This window comes from Sander vitreus, chromosome 21 (genome assembly GCF_031162955.1).
Source record: "Sander vitreus isolate 19-12246 chromosome 21, sanVit1, whole genome shotgun sequence".
In the NCBI taxonomy this organism is placed as follows: Eukaryota; Metazoa; Chordata; class Actinopteri; order Perciformes; family Percidae; genus Sander; species Sander vitreus.
This window is the reverse complement of record NC_135875.1, coordinates 26,416,124-26,440,650: the sequence shown is the minus strand read 5'-3', so window position 1 is coordinate 26,440,650 and position 24,527 is coordinate 26,416,124. Positions and strand designations below refer to the sequence as shown.

At 41.0% G+C, this 24,527-nt stretch overlaps 1 protein-coding gene across 1 annotated transcript in view; it reads left to right on the top strand.

Moving 5' to 3' along the window:
- Positions 1 to 527: 527 nt before the first annotated feature.
- The window catches only part of ryr2a (ryanodine receptor 2a (cardiac)), a 172,127-nt gene continuing 148,127 nt past the window's right edge, over positions 528 to 24,527 (top strand). The window contains exons 1-11 of the mRNA XM_078279587.1: positions 528 to 585; positions 1,318 to 1,430; positions 2,878 to 2,977; positions 5,556 to 5,652; positions 10,510 to 10,584; positions 12,885 to 13,041; positions 15,118 to 15,282; positions 16,899 to 17,020; positions 22,235 to 22,418; positions 22,900 to 23,035; positions 23,334 to 23,429. Of these exons, the coding sequence (XP_078135713.1) occupies positions 528 to 585; positions 1,318 to 1,430; positions 2,878 to 2,977; positions 5,556 to 5,652; positions 10,510 to 10,584; positions 12,885 to 13,041; positions 15,118 to 15,282; positions 16,899 to 17,020; positions 22,235 to 22,418; positions 22,900 to 23,035; positions 23,334 to 23,429 (1,303 nt within the window). The remainder of the gene's footprint in view (positions 586 to 1,317; positions 1,431 to 2,877; positions 2,978 to 5,555; positions 5,653 to 10,509; positions 10,585 to 12,884; positions 13,042 to 15,117; positions 15,283 to 16,898; positions 17,021 to 22,234; positions 22,419 to 22,899; positions 23,036 to 23,333; positions 23,430 to 24,527) is intronic.

The following is a 24,527-nucleotide window of genomic DNA, read 5'->3' as shown; positions in this document are numbered from 1 at the left end:
CTCAGCTGGCTTTGTGAAATAGCTTCAAGCAGCACTTTGCTTTCACTATCTCCACGTCATTTATGGAATACACATCTGGGCTGCTTTTGTAAAAAAAACATAAAACAAAATGTATTTGTTCAGAGTTTAAAGTCAGAATTATGATTTTTTTTTTTTATTTAAAAAAAAGAACAACCTCAGAATTCTGACTTTAAACTCAGATTTTTAAACTCAGAATTATGATTGTATCCCCAAAATCTGAGTTTAAAGTCATTATTCTTTAAACTCAGATCTCAAATGCTTTTTTTTAATTTTTTTTATAAATGGCCCTAATCCACTGTCGTATGATAATCATGGATGTATAATAAGAGGTTATTATACTCAGTGTGCTGCCTAGTGGACATTGTAGCCACCTAGTGGTGGTTTTGTGTGTAGCTTTTGGTTCTGTCCCTTGAGCTTGCTGTAGCTTTTTCTTTTTTTTGCTTTTTTGCTTTTTCAAACAAACAAAAACTTTTTTTTCTGTTTGTTCAGTGCTTGCACGACTGCAGATGAGAAAGCATGCTGAATCACCATTTCTTTTAATTACACCTTGGAAAATACATGCATGTAAGTTAATTTGTTTCTTTCTTTGTACTTTTTTGTGTGTTATTTAGCCAAATTATGTAAATGCGTGTCTAATAATTAAAAAAAAAACAGCTAATTGTTAAAAGGCTAAAGCTAAATAGCACCATGTTAATCACACACATGGTGGTTTTGCTAGCTGCATGGAATCTGCGCAGACTGTTTTTTTTTAACGGTTTGCTCTTGTGTATTTTATTATTTTATTGCTTTATGTTGTGATTATATTTTAATATTTAAAGATTGTTACGTCTACATTTTCTGTATTTTTAGTTTTACAGTCTTTTTTTTCGATGTGTCAATTAACAGCTTCAGCTTTACATCAGCTTTGTGTTCTTTGGGAAGACTCGTAGCTATCTGCCAAACTAGCCAGCCAGTTACACCTAGGGAGGGCAGAATAGTCCGGTTATTTCTATCTGTGTCAAACAGACACAATGTGACTCCTAACCTGCTGCTTTTCCATTGTGGCTTCCACTTTCACAAAGTCGGAACAATAAGCCACTGAAAAGTTCAGTACACGGGCTTGCCCTGTTCTTGTTCTTGACCTGCTTCTGTTAAAATGGTGCAAATTAGAGTACAAGCATAACAGCTGCAGCACAAATATAGGCTACCAAAGTAGTACACAGGCTGAGGTGATAGGTAGCATTACAGAACTGTCTGCGTCGTGTGTGTGTGTGTGTGTGTGTGTGTGTGTGTGTGTGTGTGTGTGTGTGTGTGTAGGCGAGGCATGTTGGTGGACCATCCATCCCGCATCAAAGCAGCGGTCAGAGGGTGAGAAGGTTAGAGTGGGAGATGATCTCATCCTGGTCAGCGTCTCCTCGGAAAGATATCTGGTCAGTATTGCTGTTTCTTCGTTCTTTCCTTCATTCCCTTTTCTTTTCTTTTTCTGTTTCTTCCTTTTCGCTCCTTACACTTCATTCCTTCCTTAGTAAGACTGTCGTACCATGAACAATAAAATGAAAATGAACAAAACTTAGTAAAGGAAAAAAGCTTATGGTAACTAATCATACACAGCAGCTAATGGGATATTCACACATATATGCACTTATGGATGAACATCATAGTATACATATATACACCATATATACCACACTCAGAGCTACATTAGAGCCTCCTCTATATTGGTACCTCTCCGTAGACCTTCGGTTTGTGGACCAAATCCATCATTAGACACATCCTTTTCCTTCAGGATTTAGATTGGTCTCAATCCACACAATCATATACTAAACTGCAAGTGATATATGGTGATACTATAGCAACCATCTAAAGTCCTAATGTTCTCCTAAAAAATTGGCCACATTTGCTACAGTTTTGTTACTTTAATCCAAGAGTAGGCTTGATGTCATAACCTGCAGCCTGCACTTGCAAAGGTTATTAGCTCTAAAACCTGAGAAGACCTCTCTAGGGCTGGGCTTAAAATAATTTCATTTAAACTACCAAAATGGATTCATAACCTAAGACCTAAGTACTCATTGGTACCAACTATGTAATGCTAGCTTGTAGGGAAGGAGGTTAAAGTTAAGTTAGGCTACATATTGGCGAGGGAAAAACTGGCGTGGCCATTTTCAAAGGGGTCCCTCTGCCACCTCCAGATATCTGAATGAAATGTCACTCAATACTCACTGGCTGTAGAGTCTGTAGAGCTAATGTTAAATAAAAAGTACATTAATGTAACTGCTTTGGCGTCAGTTCCATATGTAAACATTGGTACTTTTAGGAATGCAGCAGGTTAGAGGGAACCTTGTACAGTTGTAGAATCTCTTTCATATCCAAGCTAAATTGGTATTGTAACTGAAATGTTCCTAACCTAACTGATATCAAATAGGGAATAAAATCAAATTGGGAATAACATCGATTCGGGACCTTATGAATCAGAATCGAATTGATTCGGAAAATCCTTGACGATACCCAGCCATAGACTTCAGGCAGTTTAGCTGCATACAGTATCTGTACATATGCCTGTTTGTGCCTGTTTACATATCCTAGACTCTGTTCCTCCCTTTTCCCCCCTGACTGTCCATCTTTTCATCACTTTCTGTATGGATTGCAAAACATTGGAGCACTGTAAGCACTGCTGACCACGTACTGACTGAATATATCAGATCAAATCAATGGTCTGATGCACTGGGAGCACAGCGCTCTCTGGTGACCAGGCCTGCCTTTCTGAATCGCCAAATTTAGGACTCAGATTGAGGGGCATCCTGTGTTTGTGTGTATCTCAGTCTGGTTTGTCTGTAATTTATTTATTTTCACGTGGCTGTTATGTCTCTCTCCCTGCAGCATCTGTCCTACGGTAATGGCAGTCTCCATGTAGATGCAGCCTTCCAGCAGACACTATGGAGTGTGGCTCCCATCTGTTCTGGCAGTGAAGTAGCACAAGGTAGACCTGTCTGTGTTTCATCGTTCTCTCTCTCTCTTTATTTCTTGCTTGCTTGCTGCTTGTTGTGTGCTTTTTGCTATCTTACCTTCTTGGTTTTGTACATTCTTTTATTGTGGCTTCTTATTTTTGCACAAATTTACTTGTGAAGTTGTGTTCAAAAATGTCTGGACACATTGGATGCACTTTGTTTACACATGTAATGATATTCATAAGGTAACGGTTGATCCACTAGTGTTTTCATGTAAAGTTAGAACTAACAGAACTAACAAAAATCTGGTTAGCAGCGCTATATGTCTATCAACATTACCCTAAAAAAATTTCATTATTAGGTTTTTAAAGTATACTAAATGTAGTAACTTTTCCAGTGTGAACACACTGCAGAGTTAAAACCAGTTAGTTTAGTTTTAATATGTTGTATTGAAATAGGAGTCTGCAACTTTCTCTGGTTGCTGTCTGTTGTAGTCTGTAATTCCCAAAATGCTTAGTGACATCATTTGAAGACACAGGTGTTCTTCATTTGGGCAGTCAGTTCTACTCGGGCACGTTCAAGCAACATTTTTTCTGGTTGAACGACATGTTTCCTCAGAACGTTGTGAAACGTGTGCAACGGGCTTTAAGCTATGTTTTCTCTCGTTTGGTGGGTGTGTCTCTCGTTTATTGGCTGTGTCCCAGGTGCAGTGTTGCCAAAGTTACTTTGAAAAAGTAACTTAGTTACTTTACAGATTACTTGATTTTAAAAGTAACAAAGTTAGATTACTTTATTAGTGACATTGAACAACTGTCGACAACACCCCCACAGCCTCAACATAAAAATGACAACCGGTTTACTGTGAGGCAGCTCGGCATGGCCAGTAGTACGGATCTTGTTTATTATGGCACGAAAGAGAGCGAGTCAGCCGTGTTAAGGGCAGCATTTCCTCTACAACATACTGCCCCATCAACTTCTTCAACTCTCCCCCATTTACTGGTTTTGCACCGAGGTCCAGCTTTTGTTGTTTGGGTGGTGGGGGACCTCCTGCTCTCTGCTTTGCACCACCTGCTGGGACTTGCTCTGTAAGTTTGACTGCAGTGCTGCAACTCCAAATGTTTCTTCAAATTTGACGTGTGAACGAGTGTTTTTGTCGCCACCAGCACAGAGTGTACAACCAACCTTAATATTGCCGTCTTTAATTTGCCGTGACACAAACTCAAAATAGTGACTGTATTTCCAGCTAGAAAACCCGCATTTCTCTCTCCTCCCTCCATTGTTTATGTTTGTGTCGCAACGTGGTACAAGTGAACTGTCCACATGCTGAAAATGTGACCTGTCCTCATGCTGTCCTCATGCTGAAAACGTGACCTGTCCTCATGCTGTCCACATGCTGAAAACGTGACCTGTCCTCATGCTGAAAACGTGACCTGTCCTCATGCTGTCCTCATGCTGAAAACGTGACCTGTCCTCATGCTGAAAACGTGACCTGTCCTCATGCTGTCCTCATGCTGAAAACGTGACCTGTCCTCATGCTGTCCTCATGCTGAAAACGTGACCTGTCCTCATGCTGAAAACGTGACTTGTCGCATACGTTACTTCACTCCCCGAGACGCAAGAAGAAAGCAACATTTTTAAAAATAATTTTTTACTAAGGAAAATGACAAAAATAGTAACGCACAGTGACTTGGATAAGTAACTTTAATCTAATTACTGGTTTGGAAATAGTAACGCGTTAGATTACTCGTTACTGAAAAAAGTGGTCAGATTAGAGTAACGCGTTACTAAGTAACGCGTTACTAGCGTTACTGGCATCACTGCCCAGGTGTTACCCATTCAGCAGAGACGTGTCTGTAAACTCGTGGTAATAAAAAGGCAGAGTGCTTGCACACACAACAGGATGTTCAACGCACCCCCGTTTCAGTTTAAAAAAACGTGTTGCTACGTTTTGTTGGGGCTGAACGTGGCCCTGGTCTTTATACATCTGAACAGGTGGGTTTCAGTAGTGCTAATCCATGTCATTGAAACCATAGCTGCATCTCATAACTTTTATTTGATAGCTCCTCGGCTGAACCGGAAGTTGTTCTATCCCTCGTCGGTGAAGCCTCAAAGCTCTTATTTCTGCCCCGAGCAGCCTTCCCGGAAGCCTTGCAGCTGAAGGAGTTGCTAACTCCGCCCATACAGCTGACAAATTCATGAACGCTTCAGAGGAAAGGAGGTCTCATCACTCTAAAACACATTTGCTCTTTCTCCTCCCATGATTTCCTCGCGTCTCTCCTGTGCCTTCTCGGTGGGAGGGACTAAGACGCGAGGAAGGGAGGCAAGTGGAGGAGTCGAGGAGATCCACACACACACACACACACACACACACACACACACACACACACACACACACACACGTCAGCACAGTCAAGTTCATCAGAAGGCTCAAAAGAGTTTTTAAATTAGTAGGCAAAGTAACGTATGTACTAATTCTGGTGCTTTCATGCAAACCTGACTGTCCATTCCTCTGTAGGATGATTTATTTGTTGAGATCTGTTCTTTCTGTCCTACTCCCTTCATTTCTCCAATGTCATACCCCCTTCTCCCTTTCTGCTCTCTTTTTTGCAGGTTTCCTGATAGGAGGGGACGTCCTGCGCCTCCTTCACGGTCACATGGACGAATGTTTAACTGTTCCATCTGGGGAGCATGGAGATGAACAGAGGAGGTAATGTGCACTGATAATTTCAACTGGACTGGTATATGGGCTCAATATTGTAATTTATTTAACGAAATGTATCTCCTCTGGTTTTATGTGAAGTAGTTTACCTGCACGGATTCAGTGTAGACCTCGAGATGGGAATTTAAAACAACACTGCAGTTCTACAAAATAAAGCTTTCTAATAACATTCTTCTTCATTTCTTTTTTTATTCATATGTGACCAACATCACATTCTTTGTCTAACTAAACTTTACTTAAAGTGACAATATGTAACTTTTAAATGTTTCTGAAACTGTGTAACTTTTCATCTGATGATCATAAATGACCTGTTAGAGCAAACAAGACTATCAGTGAAAAGAACTCTATTTTATTAATAAAATAACTTTACAATGCGCGATGTGATTGTACGTCAGTAGCCGACATTAAATGACTTCCCTCTTTCATTTAGCGTTTCATGAAATGCGCTATATTAATCTAAGTTATTACTACGTTGGTTGCTACAACACAGAGACAGTGATACCAGGTTTAGCTCCCGAGACATCCAGAGTAGACTAAGTTACCGTAAGCAACACTGGAAATGCAACGATGCATCTGTAATTTATTCTCTTATTGTAAATGAATGATTTTCTGTCTGAGCAAAATATTCATCCCAACTATATGACCTCCCTATAACACTAACTCAGTAATCTACAGTGGGCAACACAGCACCGTAAAGAAAACAGCAGGTGTGGTAAAAACACTATCGCTTTAGTCCAAAGGGGTCGCTAGAATCAACACAAACTGAAAGTTACATATGTGTCATTGTTGGGAAGGCCAGTGTTGGGAAGGATACTTTCATTGCATGTTATAAGTGTAGGAATGCGGCCATCACATCCAGCTTACTAAACAGGCCTATTCTGGTGTGTTCTTCTGTTCCAACTGGCTGAATGTGTACCTGAACAAGCAGATACAGTCAGGTCCATAAATATTGGGACATCGACACAATTCTAATCTTTTTGGCTCTATACACCACCACAATGGAGTTGAAATAAACAAGATGTGCTTTAACTGCAGACTTTCAGCTTTAATTTGAGAGTATTTACATCCAAATCAGGTGAACGGTGTAGGAATTACAACAGTTTGTATATGTGCCTCCCACTTTTTAAGGGACCAAAAGTAATGGGACAATTGGCTGCTCAGCTGTTCCATGGCCAGGTGTGTGTTATTCCCTCATTATCCCATTTACAAGGAGCAGATAAAAGGTCCAGAGTTCATTTCAAGTGTGCTATTTACATTTGGAATCTGTTGCTGTCAACTCTCAATATGAGATCCAAAGAGCTGTCACTATCAGTGAAGCAAGCCATCATTAGGCTGAAAAATCTAAACAAACCCATCAGAGAGATAGCAAAAACATTAGGTGTGGCCAAATCAATTGTTTGGAACATTCTTAAAAAGAAAGAACGCACCGGTGAGCTCAGCAACACCAAAAGACCCGGAAGACCACGGAAAACAACTGTGGTGGATGACCGAAGAATACTTTCCCTGGTGAAGAAAAACACCCTTCACAACAGTTGGCCAGATCAAGAACACTCTCCAGGAGGTAGGTGTATGTGTGTCAAAGTCAACAATCAAGAGAAGACTTCACCAGAGTGAATACAGAGGGTTCACTACAAGATGTAAACCATTGGTGAGCCTCAAAAACAGGAAGGCCAGATTAGAGTTTGCCAAACAACATCTAAAAAAGCCTTCACATTTCTGGAACAACATCCTATGGACAGATGAGACAAAGATCAACTTGTACCAGAGTGATGGGAAGAGAAGAGTATGGAGAAGGAAAGGAACTGCTCATGATCCAAAGCATACCACCTCATCAGTGAAGTATGGTGGTGGTAGTGTCATGGCGTGGGCATGTATGGCTGCCAATGGAACTGGTTCTCTTGTATTTATTGATGATGTGACTGCTGACAAAAGCAGCAGGATGAATTCTGAAGTGTTTCGGGCAATATTATCTGCTCATATTCAGCCAAATGCTTCAGAACTCATTAGACGGCGCTTCACAGTGCAGATGCACAATGACCCGAAGCATACTGCGAAAGCAACCAAAGAGTTTTTTTAAGGGAAACAAGTGGAATGTTATGCAATGGCCAAGTCAATCACCTGACCTGAATCCGATTGAGCATGCATTTCACTTGCTGAAGACAAAACTGAAGGGAAAATACCCCAAGAACAAGCAGGAACTGAAGACAGTTGCAGTAGAGGCCTGGCAGAGCATCACCAGGGATGAAACCCAGCGTCTGGTGATGTCTATGCCTTCCAGACTTCAGGCTGGAATTGAATGCAAAGGATTTGCAACCAAGTATTAAAAAGTGAAAGTTTGATTTATGATTGTTAATCTGTCCCATTACTTTTGGTCCCTTAGAAAGTGGGAGGCACATATACAAACTGTTGTAATTCCTACACCGTTCACCTGATTTGAATGTAAATACCCTCAAATTAAAGCTGAAAGTCTGCAGTTAAAGCACATCTTGTTCGTTTCATTTCAACTCCATTGTGGTGGTGTATAGAGCCAAAAAGATTAGAATTGTGTCGATGTCCCAATATTTATGGACCTGACTGTAGATTTTTGTATTTGTAGTCCCGAACTGCATACTACAAAAATCTAACTGCAGTCTAAGCTACCACGAGCTAATTTTAGCTAACGTTAGCTAGCATGTCAAACGGGGCGAGTCAGTCTTTCAACGGCTCTGGGTCTAGTAAATCAGCACGTAGGAGAATGTAAAGTCGCACGTCAACTATAAGCTACAGCAGACGACTACCCCTGGCTAATTAAAAAGTATAACTTACTTTAAGATGCTTCTTCAGGTTGGAGGTGGAGTAATCTGGACGCTGAAAGGAGGTTGGTTGCTGGCAAGCAGAGGTTGCACTGCACAGTTATATTTCGTTCTTCCTGTTCTTTCTTTAATGTGAAATACTGTTTGAATTTCCAAGATAGAAACACATTCCTGCCCTGGTTCTGTTGTGCCGGTTCCGGCTCCATCTTTACCTCTATCAGTGATCACGCAAATAGCTCATTTTTTCGTTTTCGTATTGGGGCTTCTGGGAAATGCATGGAGTTGCCTTAATTTATTTAGAGAGTGAATAAACCCGTGAAACAGAAGTATCGTCATGTAATCCATTGATTTCAACAATGTAACTGTATTCTAAATACCAACTATTTAAATTGTAACTGTAACGAAATACAGTTACTCATAATTTGTATTCTGAATACGTATTCCGTTACTCCCCAACACTGCATATAGCCACTTTTATGCTCATGAATTAATTGTGTTAATTCCTGCCATCCTCCTTCTGGCTTCCCATTATAAAATCCCCCTTTCATGTATAATTCACTTCCTTTTAATAAAAAAAGCACTTTGAATTGCCCTGTTTCTGAAATGTGCTATACATATAACGCTGCCTTGCCTTAATAGAGGGTCAGTAGCAGGTAACAGTCAACCAATACATATACTAGATTGGCTCTTACAGATGCTAATGTCCCTTTCCCGTCATATAGGATAGGTAGTAGGCGTGAGAAAGAGTCGTGTTTACGACATGCTAGTATTCCTGTTTGGATAATTCAAAACACGTGTGAACGCAGATTGGTCACGTGAGGACATTGACCATATAACACTGCATGCATTAAATGTGGGTTAAATTACATTAAATAATGGTCTTTTGGTCACTTTTTTCCTCGTCACTTCCATATTATGAGTCACCAAGTCAGAGATATCGGAGCATTCAGAAAGGAAAAAAAAAAAAGAGCTTCCCAGTCGTAATTACAACTTGGATGTTAAAGTGAGCCCTATTTAAGTCAGAAACTGGTAGTTACAGTAATTTCCACACAATGAGAATGCAGCACGAGCGAATGAAACAGCTGAAGACTGACAGCAACAGTTCAGGGGTTTATTGCAAAGGTGAAAATACATACAGTAAGCTTACTGGCGTGTCCAAACAGAAGTAGTATTCACTCCATGGGATAGCAGGAATGAGTTAGGGAAAACTGATAGGGTTCAGTCCGGTCTATTATACAGTATCTTTATGAAACAACACTTATTTGTCTATAGTGTTAATTTACAGCCACTCAATTACAGGATGGGATGCTGGAAGACCATTTCTATAGTTAATATTTCAGCATCACTTATTGAAATGAATGTTTCTCAGGACTATACAGTTCTAAATGAATGTTAAAGTCACCTCTGCATTTAAAGTTTTGCCCTCTGCTTGTTCCTCTACTTCATGTTTGGCTCACCTTCACCCGTGAGTTTAGACCAATAGACATCCAGTATTCAGCTTTTATTTGAAGGAAATTACCATGGAAGAGAAAGTAGCAGCTCTCATTGCAGACTGTGCTCTCTGCTGTGACTGAGACAAGAAGGACTATTAATAATTATAGTTTTAAGATCCCAAAGGGGACAGCCATGTTGTTAAACAATGCCGTTGAGAGTGACTGTGTCCTATTCCTGACTGTCTGCTGAGGGTTGTTACTGAGTCATCCAGGTAGTAGCATATCCAGACGTACTAAGTCATATGCAACTGCATTCTACTTGCAGTGGAAACTGTTAAAGGGGCCCTTATTGTAATTTCTAAGCATACAGAGAGAAACGAAACTTGTCCTCTGCATTAAACCCATCCTATACATAGGAGAGCAGAGAAGCCGCAGTTGCCCAGGGACCAACTCCAGTTCTTTTTGCCAGTGCCTTTTGGTCAGGGGGCAGTGACAGGGGCACTAACCCAACATACATGTTTTTGGTGATTTGGTGACTTGTAGAATGTACTGTACAATGTTATGTGTTGAGTGGATATATAATTAGTTTGAAGGTGTGATTGTTTTATTTTCACCCCCAGGACAGTACACTATGAGGGGGGAGCAGTGTCCAGTCATGCTAGGTCCCTGTGGAGGCTGGAGACGCTGCGGGTTGTGTAAGTACATCATAGGCATAATGTCCATACATACAAGAAACATGTGGATTCACAAATATACACCAGCAGACATGCACCTCCACACTGTCAGATCACCACACACATACAATACACACCAACAGATTAGTTCTGTTTGTACAGATGTATTTTTGTGAATATCACAAACATATCTGTCAAGCTGCTAAGGATTCCTCACAGTGTAAAGAGTCTAGCATGGATTGATAGCGCTTACTGTACTGTGGGCAGCGGAGTAGTAGAGTACATGTTAAAAATATTACAACTTTTACTCACAGTGTGTGCATCAATTGCCTTTAAATGGCTTCAATAGTTGCTAAGTAACAGCAGAATCAGGACCTGACAGTACATTTTAGACATGGTTTCCAGGTTGGTAACCAGGCAGCAGCTCCTTGGTTGCCCAAGTTGACCGAATGGTTGCCATATTTTAACCAATTAAGGTACATTTAGTGTGATGTATGGAGCATGGCAGGGTTTTGGAACTGACATACCTAAATGGAATCCAGCCAAGGTGAGGGAGAGAGAGAGAGAGACACACACACACACACACACACACACACACTAGGGCTGCGCAATATTTTGTTTCATCGTCTACATTGCGATGCATGCACGAGACTCACATCGCAGGATGTTGCGATGTTGACGCTAAAACTTTTTTGCTGCTTGATAGAAAAGTAAACTTTCACCGTTCTCCTTTTACATGAATGTTACCGACCGAGCCTTCCACTTAAAGACAGGTGGCCACGTGGGAAGCACGTGTATGTGACGTAACGTTAGTCTGACGGGGTTTGTTATGGGAAGTGTAGTCTATATCCTTCACATTCCACTTCTGGGATTGCTCCGGTGCTGCAGGAAATTCTGCCGGATGCATGTATTTTCTGTTTCCTTCCGCTTTCTTTGTGTTGGAATTTTAAATTTGGTGGATTTCTGAGGAACTGCTCCTCAGATCTCTGCAGGGTAAATCCAGACAGCTAGCTCGACTATCTGTCCAGTCTGAGTTTTCTCTCACACGACTATTTTGCAGTGGCTCTGTGCGGAGCTTAGCGCCGCCAATGACAATTCTGATTGGTTTAAATAAATGTCAATAAACCAGAGCACGTTGTCCTCCAATCCCCGAATGCTATATGGAGTAGCCAGACCCCCCTTCAGAGCTCTTTGGAGGAGGGTCTGGCAAAGTCAGACTATGGGAAGTAAGGCACGCCCGTGTGTAAAACGGAACCGGAAGCGGCAGCGGCTGCTGACACAGTGATGCACATGCTTTTCCTTGAGTAGTGAAGCTACAGTAGTCCGTCTTTTCGTTCGTCTGTTCGTTATTACGTTATTCTCCCGGCCATTTTTCACCGCAGAAAGCTGCTACCAGCCAGGCTAGGTAAACAAGGGGTCTGTCCCAACTAACGTTACGGTTCAGAGCCGCGAAACTGGAAACGTAACACTAATCTACAACAGAAGTCTGTGTCTGATATAATGTAATTTGCACTGATTGAAGTGTTCTTGGATACACAGAGTTGTGTGACATGCAGGCTCTGCATGCACAGCCAACCACCAATCACAATCAATCAATTTATCTAACAAACAGAGCAGGCCCCGCTAGTCAACCACAACCTGAAATTTAGAGGAAGCAGCATGCATGCATTATTAATATCATTGACTTTAGCCTGGATTGATAGTATTATATGAAAACAAGGATGTCATGTCAGTCAACCAGTGTATTTAACCACCTAATTTCCCTCTCCAAAATCATTAAGAATAGTCACAGCGCTTACTTGCTTTGGTGTTTGTAAAGCATTAAAGTTCAACAAAGAATGGTTCACATAAGAAAAGTTCCTTTTTCATTTTTATTTTTTACGTAGATGCACTCTCCTACAAAATCACCGCTGTAGTCGAGAATGATTTATTATTTCCAAATAGAGCTATTTATGTCATCTTGTAAAAGTTTGCATGAAAAAATTAAAAAAAGAATATCGCAATGTCAGTTTTTTCCAATATCGTGCAGGCCTAACACACACACACACACACACACACACACTCACACACACGCTAAAACAAGTCTGACTACTTTGCTGCATCTGTGCTGTGAACTTGTGACTTGACTGTATGGGACTGTGTGCTGGAGCTTCAGACTTCTAATTTAGCTTCTGCAGCATATTTTACATTCTGTTTATAATTAAATTACAATACAGTATACATGTCATTTTTTGATATTGCCTACTTTAAACCCTGCCCTGCCTGATATTTACAGTAGTATGTTTGTATTGAGGATTGTGTCTGACTGTTTTTGTGTCCAGGTGGAGTGGGAGTCATATCCGCTGGGGTCAGCCGTTCAGACTGAGACATGTCACCACAGGGAAGTATTTGAGTCTGATCGAAGACAAATCTCTTCTGCTGATGGACAAAGAGCATGCTGATGTCAAGTCTACAGCCTTCTGCTTCAGGTCATCCAAGGTACAGAGTCAACAACATCTGCAACACTGTGTGTGAAGGCCATGATGCATTATACCTTTGTTATTGAAGAAGAAGATGTCAAGTTCAACCAAACATATATTTTTATATATATTTGTTACAATATAAACATCATGGTTCTTTCTGTAACCATAATGAATGGAGATTGGAGATTGGCCATACTGTATTTATAACTCTGCTCATTGTCTGCCTATTTTACTCACTTTCAGATAGGGCTGGGCGATATGGCAAAAAATATGATCACGATAATTTTTTCCATATTGATCAATATCGATATTTATCACGATATATAATTTGATAATGCTGCCAGGTTGAAGAGTATCCTGATAATGACTGAAGCCTGAAGAAACCAGAGGGTTCATTAGTTAAAGAGAAATAGAATATAGTTTATTAACATAAAAAATAGAATACCATAATGTAACATTTAACTGTGCAAACATGGCTTGGTTGAGAATATATTGTGTGATAAAATAATATATTGACTAACATCTAAATGTAAACATTTAACTTTGCAAACATGCTTTATCTGCCTTAACAAAACAGTACAAGTGAGTAATGTAAATGCAAATAACGTAAATAAAACTAAAAGCTGTGACTACTATCACATTCACTTTTCATATGGGGTAATGGTTGTAAAAGCCCACAAGATTGATTGTTGTTTTCCAGCCCCGCTAGTGCTGCTAACAGCAGAAGAACCACTAGGACGTTGGACAAAACTTGTGGGCAGACTAACGTTAACATGGGCCCGCATTTTCAAACTCTTGCTGTGTTCGCTGGGATGGTACCTTTTCAACTGACAGAAAAGATTGGCTGTGTTTCCCGTCTTGACACCGACACCGACCGACGCCATATTTTGCAGACCGTGTTAATCTGCGCTTCGTCGCTTTTGAGATATCCAAACCACTTCCATATAATTGACGTCCTGTTACCTTTTTTGTCAACAATTTCCTCAGATTTGGATGATGACGCAAGTTCACTTTCACTGTCGCTTTCGTGCCCATGCCCCTCGGTTCCACTCATTTCTTCACCGCCGGTAGCTCAAACAATGCTCTGTGGAGGAAATGGGCGTGTACTTTGACGGGCAAGCCAAAAACTTCTTCTTCTATTGACGTTTTATGGCGGTTGGCAAACAACTTTTGGTGCGCATTACTGCCACCTTCTGAAATGGAATGGTGTTTATTTCTGCTGTGTGATAGTTAGATCTATCCAAATCGAGTAAAATATGTTCAAAGTTAATCATCGTTATCGACCTGAATTTTATTGCGATCCCATATCGAGATCGTTTTATCGCCCAGCCCTACTTTCAGACTTTCAGTATGGATGAAAAATAACTTCATTTACAAAGCTTTTTTATTAACAACTTTACAAAGTGCTATAAAGAGTGAAACAACAAAGGGAAACACATTAAATGATGCGATAAGAGTGAAATAATTACAGTAAAACAACAGAGAACAGGTTTAAACAAATAGAGCAGATTTTCATCCTGGATCACCACTGAAAACTGTAAAAAAATATCCACAAATTCCGTTTGGGTCTGGTCATGACCGAAAGAAAGAGATCCCGGGTACAAGCGGCCGAAATGGGTTTCCTCAGGAGGGTAGCTGGCGTCTTCCTAAGAGAGAGGTTGAGAAGCTCAGTCATCCGTGAGGAACTCGGAGTAGAGCAGGTGTTCCTTTGCATCGAAAGGAGCCATCTGGTAAGGATGCCCCCTGGGCGCCTCCCTAGGGAGGTGTTCCAGACACGTCCAGCTGGGAAGAGGGCTCGGGGAAGACCCAGGACTGGGTGGAGAGAAAATGTCTCCACCCTGGCCTGGGAACGCCTCGGGATCCCCCAGTCAGAGCTGGCTAATGTGGCTCGGGAAAGGGAAGTTTGGGGTCCCCTGCTGGAGCTGCCCCTGCGACCCGACCCTGGGTAAGAGGAGGAAGATGGATGGATGGATTGATGGTATCTTAAATCATGAAATGATCCTTTAAAGCAGCCCTGTGCCTGTCATGCAACATTTAATCTGTATTAATTACAGGATTCAGTTTTTTTCCCCCTCCTATCTCTCTCTTTTAGGAAAAGTTGGACCCTGGTGTGAAGAAGGAGGTGGATGGGATGGGTGTTCCTGACATCAAGTATGGTGACTCTGTGTGTTACATCCAACATGTTGACACGTGCCTCTGGCTCACATACCAGACTGTTGATGCCAAGTGTGCACGCATGGGTGGAGTACAGAGAACGGTACCTTGCTGCATTAAACCATCTGCACCTTTTTTACATGGTTTTATTAGCTGTCTCTCTTTTCTCTTAACTACAGTCTATGTTTGGCTTGCTATACCGAGGAGCGGCAGCAGAAGTTAAGGCGTTAACACGAGAGCTTATGACCCTTTGACATTTTAGTAGCGCTGGGCATCGTTCAAAATCTTTCCATCCGGTGCCAATTTCGATACCTCAGTTTCGATGCTGGTTCCTAACGATACTTTTTTCGATACCATATGTTTTAAAACCCATTTCAACATCAACAAAAATACATTAAACACAAAACTTTTATTTTCCAACTTAATTGTGAATCAAAACAGTTATCAAAATTAAAACATTCTGGTAACACTGCTCACTCAGAGTAACATTAATAACACTGGTTGTTCTTTTGGATAGGGGTGCACCAGTCAGATACTCCGGATTGGTATCAATCCCAACTTTAAAAATTAACAAAAAAAGGTAACATGAACATATTATAAATAATAAATAAATAAACAAATGACATTGTGTACAGGTTAATATTGAACTAACTAAAATGCTAAGGAATGTAAAGAACAAAGACTTTTTAGTGCAAACTGCATAATGACACAAACCTTTAACAATAAACTTGGTGACTGCCCTGTTGTCAACATTGAACTAATGGAGAACTAACTTAAGTGCAAAGGAATGGAATTGAATGGCCTTGTTGCTGAAAGGTGCTGTAGAAGTAAAGTTGCCTTGCCTTACAACCTCAGCCTGTCAGTCAGTCACCAGGGCACAGAAACCACCGTTGTGCCTGCTTGTCTCAGAGGAAGTGTAACGTCAACAGCACCGCGACCGCTTTCACCTCTCCATTAATATCATATTGCAGCAAACGCTGTCTGCGTGAAGCTTTGAAAAGCTGTAACCACACTTGAAACCACTTTATCGGCATTGCCGTGACTCACTGTGACTTCAACAAAACTGCAGTTTGCTCGAGTTTACTCCGTCTGCACCTCTGTGTGTATGTGTGTGTGGGAGCTCCGCTCTCTGTCAATATGCAGAGAGGACAGAAACGCTTTTGGGCCCGAAATTTGGCACCGAAAGATAAATAATTTTTCGATACTCATAGGATCAGAGTATTTTCGGCCGGTGCCATAAAAGTATCGACGTTCGGTGCCCAGCACTACATTTTAGTAAACTCAAGGTGCATGAATCAGTGCTTGCAACAAGTCACTATGAAGCTTTGAGTGTAAACTTAATCTGCATCTGTGCTTGCAGTAAGTCACTATGAAGCATGGAGTGTTTTTATAAACAACCTATTATACCTGCTATATGGTAAAGAAATGGCACTTGCCCAAACGTCTGAATGGAGCTAATTTCAGGAAGTTAAGGGAGGAAGACGGAACTGACAGTGAACCAGCCCACATCTGTTAAATGTAGAATTTTATAATCATGCCAAAACTTCTTTGACATCACCACAGGGGTCCTAGGATACTCTTGCCCCACGTTTTGATTTCGCTCAATACAGCTCAGGTTTTACATAATAGTCTCGCAAGTAACTATTTCAGTGTCTTATGAAAATGCTGTAATTGGATTGATTCATTGTGATATTAAGAGTAGAGGTCTTCTCATTTCAGGCCATCATGCACCATGAGGGTCACATGGACGACGGGCTGACGCTGTCTCGGTCACAACATGAGGAGAGTCGCACTGCCAGAGTCATCCGCAGTACTGTGTTTTTGTTCAACCTCTTCATCAGGTGGATTACACACTCATGCACACACACACACGCACACACACCTACACACACACACACACACACACCTACACACACACACACACACACACACACACACACACACACACACACACACAATTCCCCTTGCATGTTAGCAAAGTTCTGTTCACTCAGTGGTCATGTGGCGACAACGTGACTGTACCTGAAGAAACAAACCTTTTGCAATTTCCTTCAAATGGTAGCAAAAATTAAGCTCAGGGGAAATGCTGGCTGCTCTTGCGTGAACATGAGGCAAGACAATGATAGTAACTTAATAACTTAAGTAAATACACTGCACTTTATGTACCCAGTGTATGTGAAGCAGCAAGCATGCTGCATTTTGCTTATAATGCCCTTTAAGAGAGAACTGGAACTGGCTCCTTCAGTGAAAATGTTGCAGGATCCTGCAGAGTAGCCTTGTCTTATTTATGTAAAGCAACAAGCAGCTGCTATCGCTGTGTGCAGCAAACATACTGCTGCCGTCAGGATATTGCAGAGTTAGCAACAAGTATGTTGCAATTGTAAGCCCTGTCAGGTATATGTGTCCTGTATACTAATGCAATGAACCACAATAGATTCAACATCATCATATAAAAGACATGTAAATTAGGGATGTCCCGATCAGCTTTTTTGGTCCGATTTTTTAAATATTGAATGTCTGCAGATACCGAGTCCCGATCAGATACTTGTATTTGCTGAGCTAATAGAGCTGCACACCATTTTTTTTGTTGTTCAAAAACAGTTAAGTAACTAAAATATGCCTTCAGCTTAATACATTTAACTTAGTGCAGCAAATTAGTCTTTTCTCTCAACACCAAAACAGTTCTCTTTAGGATCCCCGCAGACCCCCATGAAACTGCCGCTGAAAACGGGCGAATCTCAACAAAGCTGGAAGCTGACGTCAGCATCCCAAATCCATCAATCAAATAGAGCTCAACAGTCCCGTCCACAGCGGGTTCCGGAAGTAAAAATACAATGCAATTTCTCCATTGACATTTGCAGTATAAGCCATAAAATGGTAACCGTCGATGGTAGACTTAAAACCAGCTACTACATGACTAAGCGATTGTATATGCTCATATAGACGCCAAAAATAATGGGGCACTAACCTTGTTTAGAGATAAATGTCTTTTATTCGCGATGTCTTGGATAAGTACTTCATTACCCACAATTCTGAACAATCCCACAGTGATGACTCTGATTGGTGGAACTCATGCTGGTGAGGAGGGGGGGTGTCAGTACCCGATCTCTGCTGCCTGCACGATCCGTCACGAGGATTTACAACACTGCACGAATCACGATCTGTGTCACGCTTCTGACGTTAGCCTCTGCCGGGAAGCTAATGTTAGTTTAGCTAACAGCTAATTCGGCTAACCGCTAGCTGACAGCTTGATTCGGTCTAAAATATCGTTAACTCAAACTAAACACTGGGAAAAGTAGGCTACAGCTGACGTAACAGCTGTTATATATGTTAACGGTTATTTTCAGGTTTATTTTGAGGGTCTTTTAAAGTTATTACATGCTGTCTCAGCTAGCGGTTAGCCGAATTAGCTGTTAGCTAAACTTACGTTAGCTTCCTTTGTTCATTGGTGCGCGGTGGTTTATGGGATGAGTAGTTCCTTCGCTCTGAGATGACAATAGGTACACAGTCTTGTACCTTTGACTTTTTGGGGATTTTCTGTTCGTTTTTTCACTCTAAATGATATGTTGTATGCTTATGAGTCACGTACTGTCTGGTTAGCCTAAGGCATGGTCTAAAACTCTTTATATACGGATTTTTCCAGATGTCAATGGGAGAAATGAATGGGAAATTTACTTCCGGAACCCAAGGTCTCTCAGAGGAGGGGTGGGACTGTTGAGCTCTATAGTCTTTGTCACGCCCCAACATTTGCATGACCTGAGGTCAGCTTAGTCTTCTGAATCTAGCTAGGTCATGCAGATCTCCAGAGGTCCACTATTTAATTACTAAATTCACTTCTGAGACTTTTTTATGCGAGAAATCAACTTTCTAGAGGTCAAATATGGGCCGTTTTACGAAAATTGAAGGCTAATTGCAAATTGTGTCCGACTGTGTGTCGCAGTTCAGCAGGAGCTCAGCAGGCTAACGTGACAGCGGCCGGTGCTGCCCCGCGCCCGGCGTGTCCTACTTCATAGACTCCGGCTCGCTGTGAGCTAGCTGGACCTCCGTCACGAAGGGAAGCCCGCGGCGCTCCATACCCGCGCAAAGTCACCGGTTCTGGGTTACTGGACTACAAAATGCCGAGGCCCTGATGGAGCTCCAGGCAGCTAGCCGCGATTCATAGGATTGAAGGGACAGTAGCAGCTAACGAAATCCCTAATGTTCACAAAAATGCATTAAATTGAAATCGGACACCATAGTTAGCTTTATAAGACCTTGGGGTAGATGTTATATAAGTGGCGTGACGACATTCAAACTGTAAATATATGAAAGTTATGCTGAAAGTGTAGCAACGATCTTTTCCCATAGGATTAAATGGGACACATAGCCTAGCTTGCAGCTCCGGAGCTCCGTGGAGCCCCAGTAGTCCAGTAACTGAGAACCGGTGACTTTCACTGGGTATGGAGTTTGCCGTTTTCTCGTCAGACTGTGTGGAGCTCCTAAAGTCCGACACGTCTTACTAAATTTGCAATTAGCCATCAATTTTCGTAAAACGGCCCATATTTGAGCTTTATATAGTTGATTTCTCACTTAAAGTCTCAGAAGTGAATTTAATAACGAAATAGCCCGACAAACAATGTATAACTTTGCAGTGTCTGAAATATGAGACCTGCTGTCTGTCTCCAATGTGGGGTTCGCTCAAACCAATCAGCGCGCAGCTCATCTAAATATTCATGAGCATACCATATTTGGTAGAAAAGCTCTTGTTCCAAATAGAGCCATATTCACAGGGTAGTTAAGGGCCTAATAAAATAGCATTCGGGCAATTTTCAGCTCAACCAATGTTACATACCCTATTAGGAGACCTTAAGGAACAGTGTAAAATACCCTGTATAATCATTCTATCACCCCTTTAATAGTCAATCTTTGATAAAACTAAACTTAGTGACGCCTCTTCCACTTAATTGATATTCTTATGTGTTTACCGATGTCGGCTCCTTGGAATAACAGCCTGTAAACTGGTTTCCTGGTGGAATCATGGAAGAAGTGTGGAGAATTAGAGTAATCTGCTTTTGTAAAAATCGGGTGACTAAGAAAGAACAAAGAAGGGACTTTTTAAATTGTTGCCAATGGCTGGCAAGCTACGAGACAATCTCTGAACAGACACTGGTGAGTTGCCCCGCCCATCTTGGTCTGAAAGTGCCGGCATCCAGGTAGTCTGGAGGTGGGTTTGTGGAGCAGGGCAGCCATCACTACAAGCGGATGTCAATGATCAGAGTAAGGTAATGGGGTAAATGCCGATCCCCGATCAGTTAAAACAATACCAAAATCGGCTTTGATCCGATACTGTGATTGGGATCGGGACATCCCTAATGTAAATACTCAGCTTTGAGTAGCAGCATTTATTATGAGCAGAAGTTCTGCAAAACCCTCTAAATAAATATCTCTCCCAACACTGAGCTGCACTATCATCAAACTAGACATGTGACATGAGATTCACTTCTCAATACACACCAACATTACAGTTTGTCAATATACTGATCAGGCCCCATGCAGTCTCCATGGAGTACAATGTTGTAAAATACGTCATGTCAAGTGCCCAACCATGGACTTATAACTTATCAGACCACACGTACTACTGCATCTTACAACGCATTGCAAACTCTACAAAAAACATACCTGCAAACTAGTCGCTTTTCGGCGATATATATATATATACACACATATATAGGCACCGTTTTAAAAGTATCGTTTTAGCACCGGTATGTGTCACCTTTTTCAGCCCTTCTGAGTTTGCAGGTATGAAAAAAAATCGGTCACAAAAAAGGTTCTCTTCTTAAAAGTCAAGTTTAAAAAATGACAAACATCCAAACAGAAGAACTCGCCTCAAATGAAGGACATTAAAGAGTACAATCTTTAAGTCATCATATAATGTGCAATAAAACATGAAATGGACCTACATCATGATCTATGACCTTTATAGATCCTAAACTAATCATTTTTTAATGAGGCGATAGGTTCATAATTTACATACCTGCAAATCTTCAGCGAAAATCGCCGTTTTGAATGGGAAAATGTCATCCACGTGAATCGTGTAGATCTGAAGAGTTTTTATTGGGGGGCGATTTGTCAACTTTTTCAGCCCTTCTGAGTTTGCAGGTATGAATTTAGGTTTGTACTGTACCATTTCTTTCTATTACATGAGGACTTTTTTTGCTGAGTTTCCTAAATATCACCCTGTAACATTTTGTAAAAAATAAAGAATAAATCAACGTACAAAAAATGTTCTGACATTTTCTTTAGAGTCAGATGAGTGAGGACACATGCAGTCACTCTTGTCATTTCTTTTCTAAGACAATATGAAAAGCTCTTAACAATTAACTAATTAAGTAGTTTGAATGCACATAATTGTTGTAAAAGTTTTCTGCTGAGACGTGTAAAGACGACAGTCCAACCCCCTATGGGCGAGTTGAAAACACGCGGAAGTAGCTCCTACTACTGGCTTTAGTCAATTGCCTCTGGGCAAAAAATCTTCCGATGACGCAAAAAACGTCGTTTTACGTCATCGGAAGATTTTTTCCAGACCCACAATACAGAGATCTCTCCTCTCGGGGGGACATGAGGGAGGGAAGCACGGTCATTCAAAAATACTACTGTGGTTCTACTGATACAAAGCTTAATGCTAAATCGGTGAAGTATCCCTTTAATAGCTGCAGTGGCAATTATTACTCATTGAAAAATAGATGTAAGGTGTGCATAACAATCAGCTCAACCTCACAAGCTTGTCACAACCAACAAACTCAGTCTGAACACAGTGAGAGCCAGCAGCCTGAACGCATCGTCATTCTGAACAAATACACACTGCAGAAATTAAATGTTATTTCATCTAACTACACATAACATTGACTAAAAAGAGCAAATCCCAATGCACAAACATTTAAGGTATCCGTCATCACAATCAGCTTGTATCCGGTATAAACCACAGCAGTACAGCAGAAGTGATCAGAAGAGTAACGGTGAGAACTTAAGACATTAGTGATTACAGTGATTGACGTCCTCTACTCTGTATGATGCAGGGGTCTGGACACACTAAGGAAAAAGGGAAAGAGCTCCACTCTTGATCTACCAATAGATTCGGTCAGTCTGAGTCTGCAGGATCTCATTGGCTACTTTCAACCACCCGGAGATCACCTAGAACATGAAGACAAGCAGAACCGACTGAGAGCTCTGAAGAATCGGCAGAACCTCTTTCAGGAAGAGGTAGAGAGAGAGAGAGAGAGAGAGAGAGTGTGTGTGTGTGTGTGTGTGTGTGTGTGTGTGTGTGTGCGTGTGCGTGTGTTTACAGATTGATTTCTCAGGTAAAACAATTAACTGTTCCCCTATGATTTTATCACTGGTTAGATGTAACTCAAAGCCATATCAGTTGTTCCCCACGGCATTTTTTCCCCCGCTGTTTTGTTGATAACCTCCATGTATAGTTCTTCAGTCATTTTAATCAACATTTTAATCAGTATTTGAAGTTCACTTATGTGTCTTTCGTTGTCTTGACAAAGTATTCAAGAATGCAAATGTGTCAAGTGGAGCAGCCTATCTCTCTTTTATATACAGCTGTGCCTTTACAGTGTTAACAGTTAAAGCCTACTGCTATTCACTGTCTATCTTTATTGTCCACTATATTTGATTCTAATTATCTGAATGCAGATGAATAAACCACTAAAACCAACAACCTCTGTGTCTGTAGGGAATGATCAGCCTGGTATTGGAATGTATTGATCGTCTTCACGTCTACAGCAGTGCAGCTCATTTTGCTGAGGCAGTAGGAAGGGAGGCAGGAAAGGCCTGGAGCTCCATCCTCAACTCCCTCTACCAACTACTGGGTACACACACACACACACACACACACACATGCACACAAACATACACAAACACACACACACACGCATAAACACACGCATACACACACACTCACACACACACGCACGCAAACACGCCCATACCCACACATACACACACACACATACGCATACATATTCATATTCTTCAAAGAGATGAATTGACTCAATGGAAAGGTTAGGTTAGGTTAAAATAAAATAGTAAGAAAAGTTGTGTCTACAGTATTGTGGTTTACTGTCCCATAAAAGCTTAAGTCACGTCTCCTCTTCTGTCTCATCCCAGCTGCACTGATCCGAGGAAACAGGAAGAACTGTGCTCAGTTTTCCGGTTCATTGGACTGGCTGATTAGCAGACTGGAGCGACTGGAGGCCTCATCTGGTAGGTCAGCTTGTCTTTAATCAGAGTCACAATATACAATTGATCACTGATCACCATAAAGTAATAATGTTGGAATTAGGCCTGTAACAATTCAAATTTTGCTGGACAATTAATTGTCTCAGAAATAATTATATATTACTTTTTCAAACAAATTAAAGTTTAAATAAATCCCAGGATACATCTTTTGTTATATATCACGGTTATGTGACCCAGATGCACAGGTTCACAGGTCTTTTTTGCTTAAATTAACAACAAATTGAAAATAGAACATTTATTCCTGTCACTAAAAAACCAAGCATTCATCATAAACAAGAAACAGAGCTTGTTTAATTTCTTTGGCTTTAGACATCTACAGCCCAGGATGTTTGGAGTTGCTATGGCAACAAGTGACAGCTGCCACTAGCCTAGCTTTAGCTAAACAGTCTGACCATTTATCACTTATATAATTACAATTTGGCACATCTACACAAAATCAACGGTTACCATCAACAGTTATAACCCTTATGACCTTAGCAGAAGTTAGCAAACAAGTTTTCTTTCTTTACAGATTAGAAAAATGAAAGCTCAAATCCCTGTGGAACTACGTTAGCATAATAATGACGGCCATGTCCGCTACAGCGTCCTCATTTACGGTAACGTTACTAATTAAACAAAGTACCAGAGTAGATTAAACACCACAGACGGACTAACTACATTACTATAACACACATAAAGGTGCTTTGGTGGATTTTTAATGTTCGAAAGCCGACTGGACTTGCAACTGTGGGTGGCGTCCTCTGGTATGACTCCATAGTATCATAGGCTAGCTAACGTTAGCTAAGGTTACTGTTAGGTGACGCTAAGCTGGTATTGCAAACACGTTTGATGAATCCAAACAATAGTGTGACCAATGTCATTTAAAAATGCTTTAATGTTTAATGCGGTTATACAAAATAGCCGCGATTACGTAATTTTTTTTCGGTTAGATAATTATTTAATAGTTGTTACAGGCCTAGTTGGACTCACACAGTGACATTTCTGTTTTCTCACGACACAACAGCAGGTGAAATAACTCATTGCTTTGGATATTTAAAAAAAACATTTATTTCAGAAAACAAA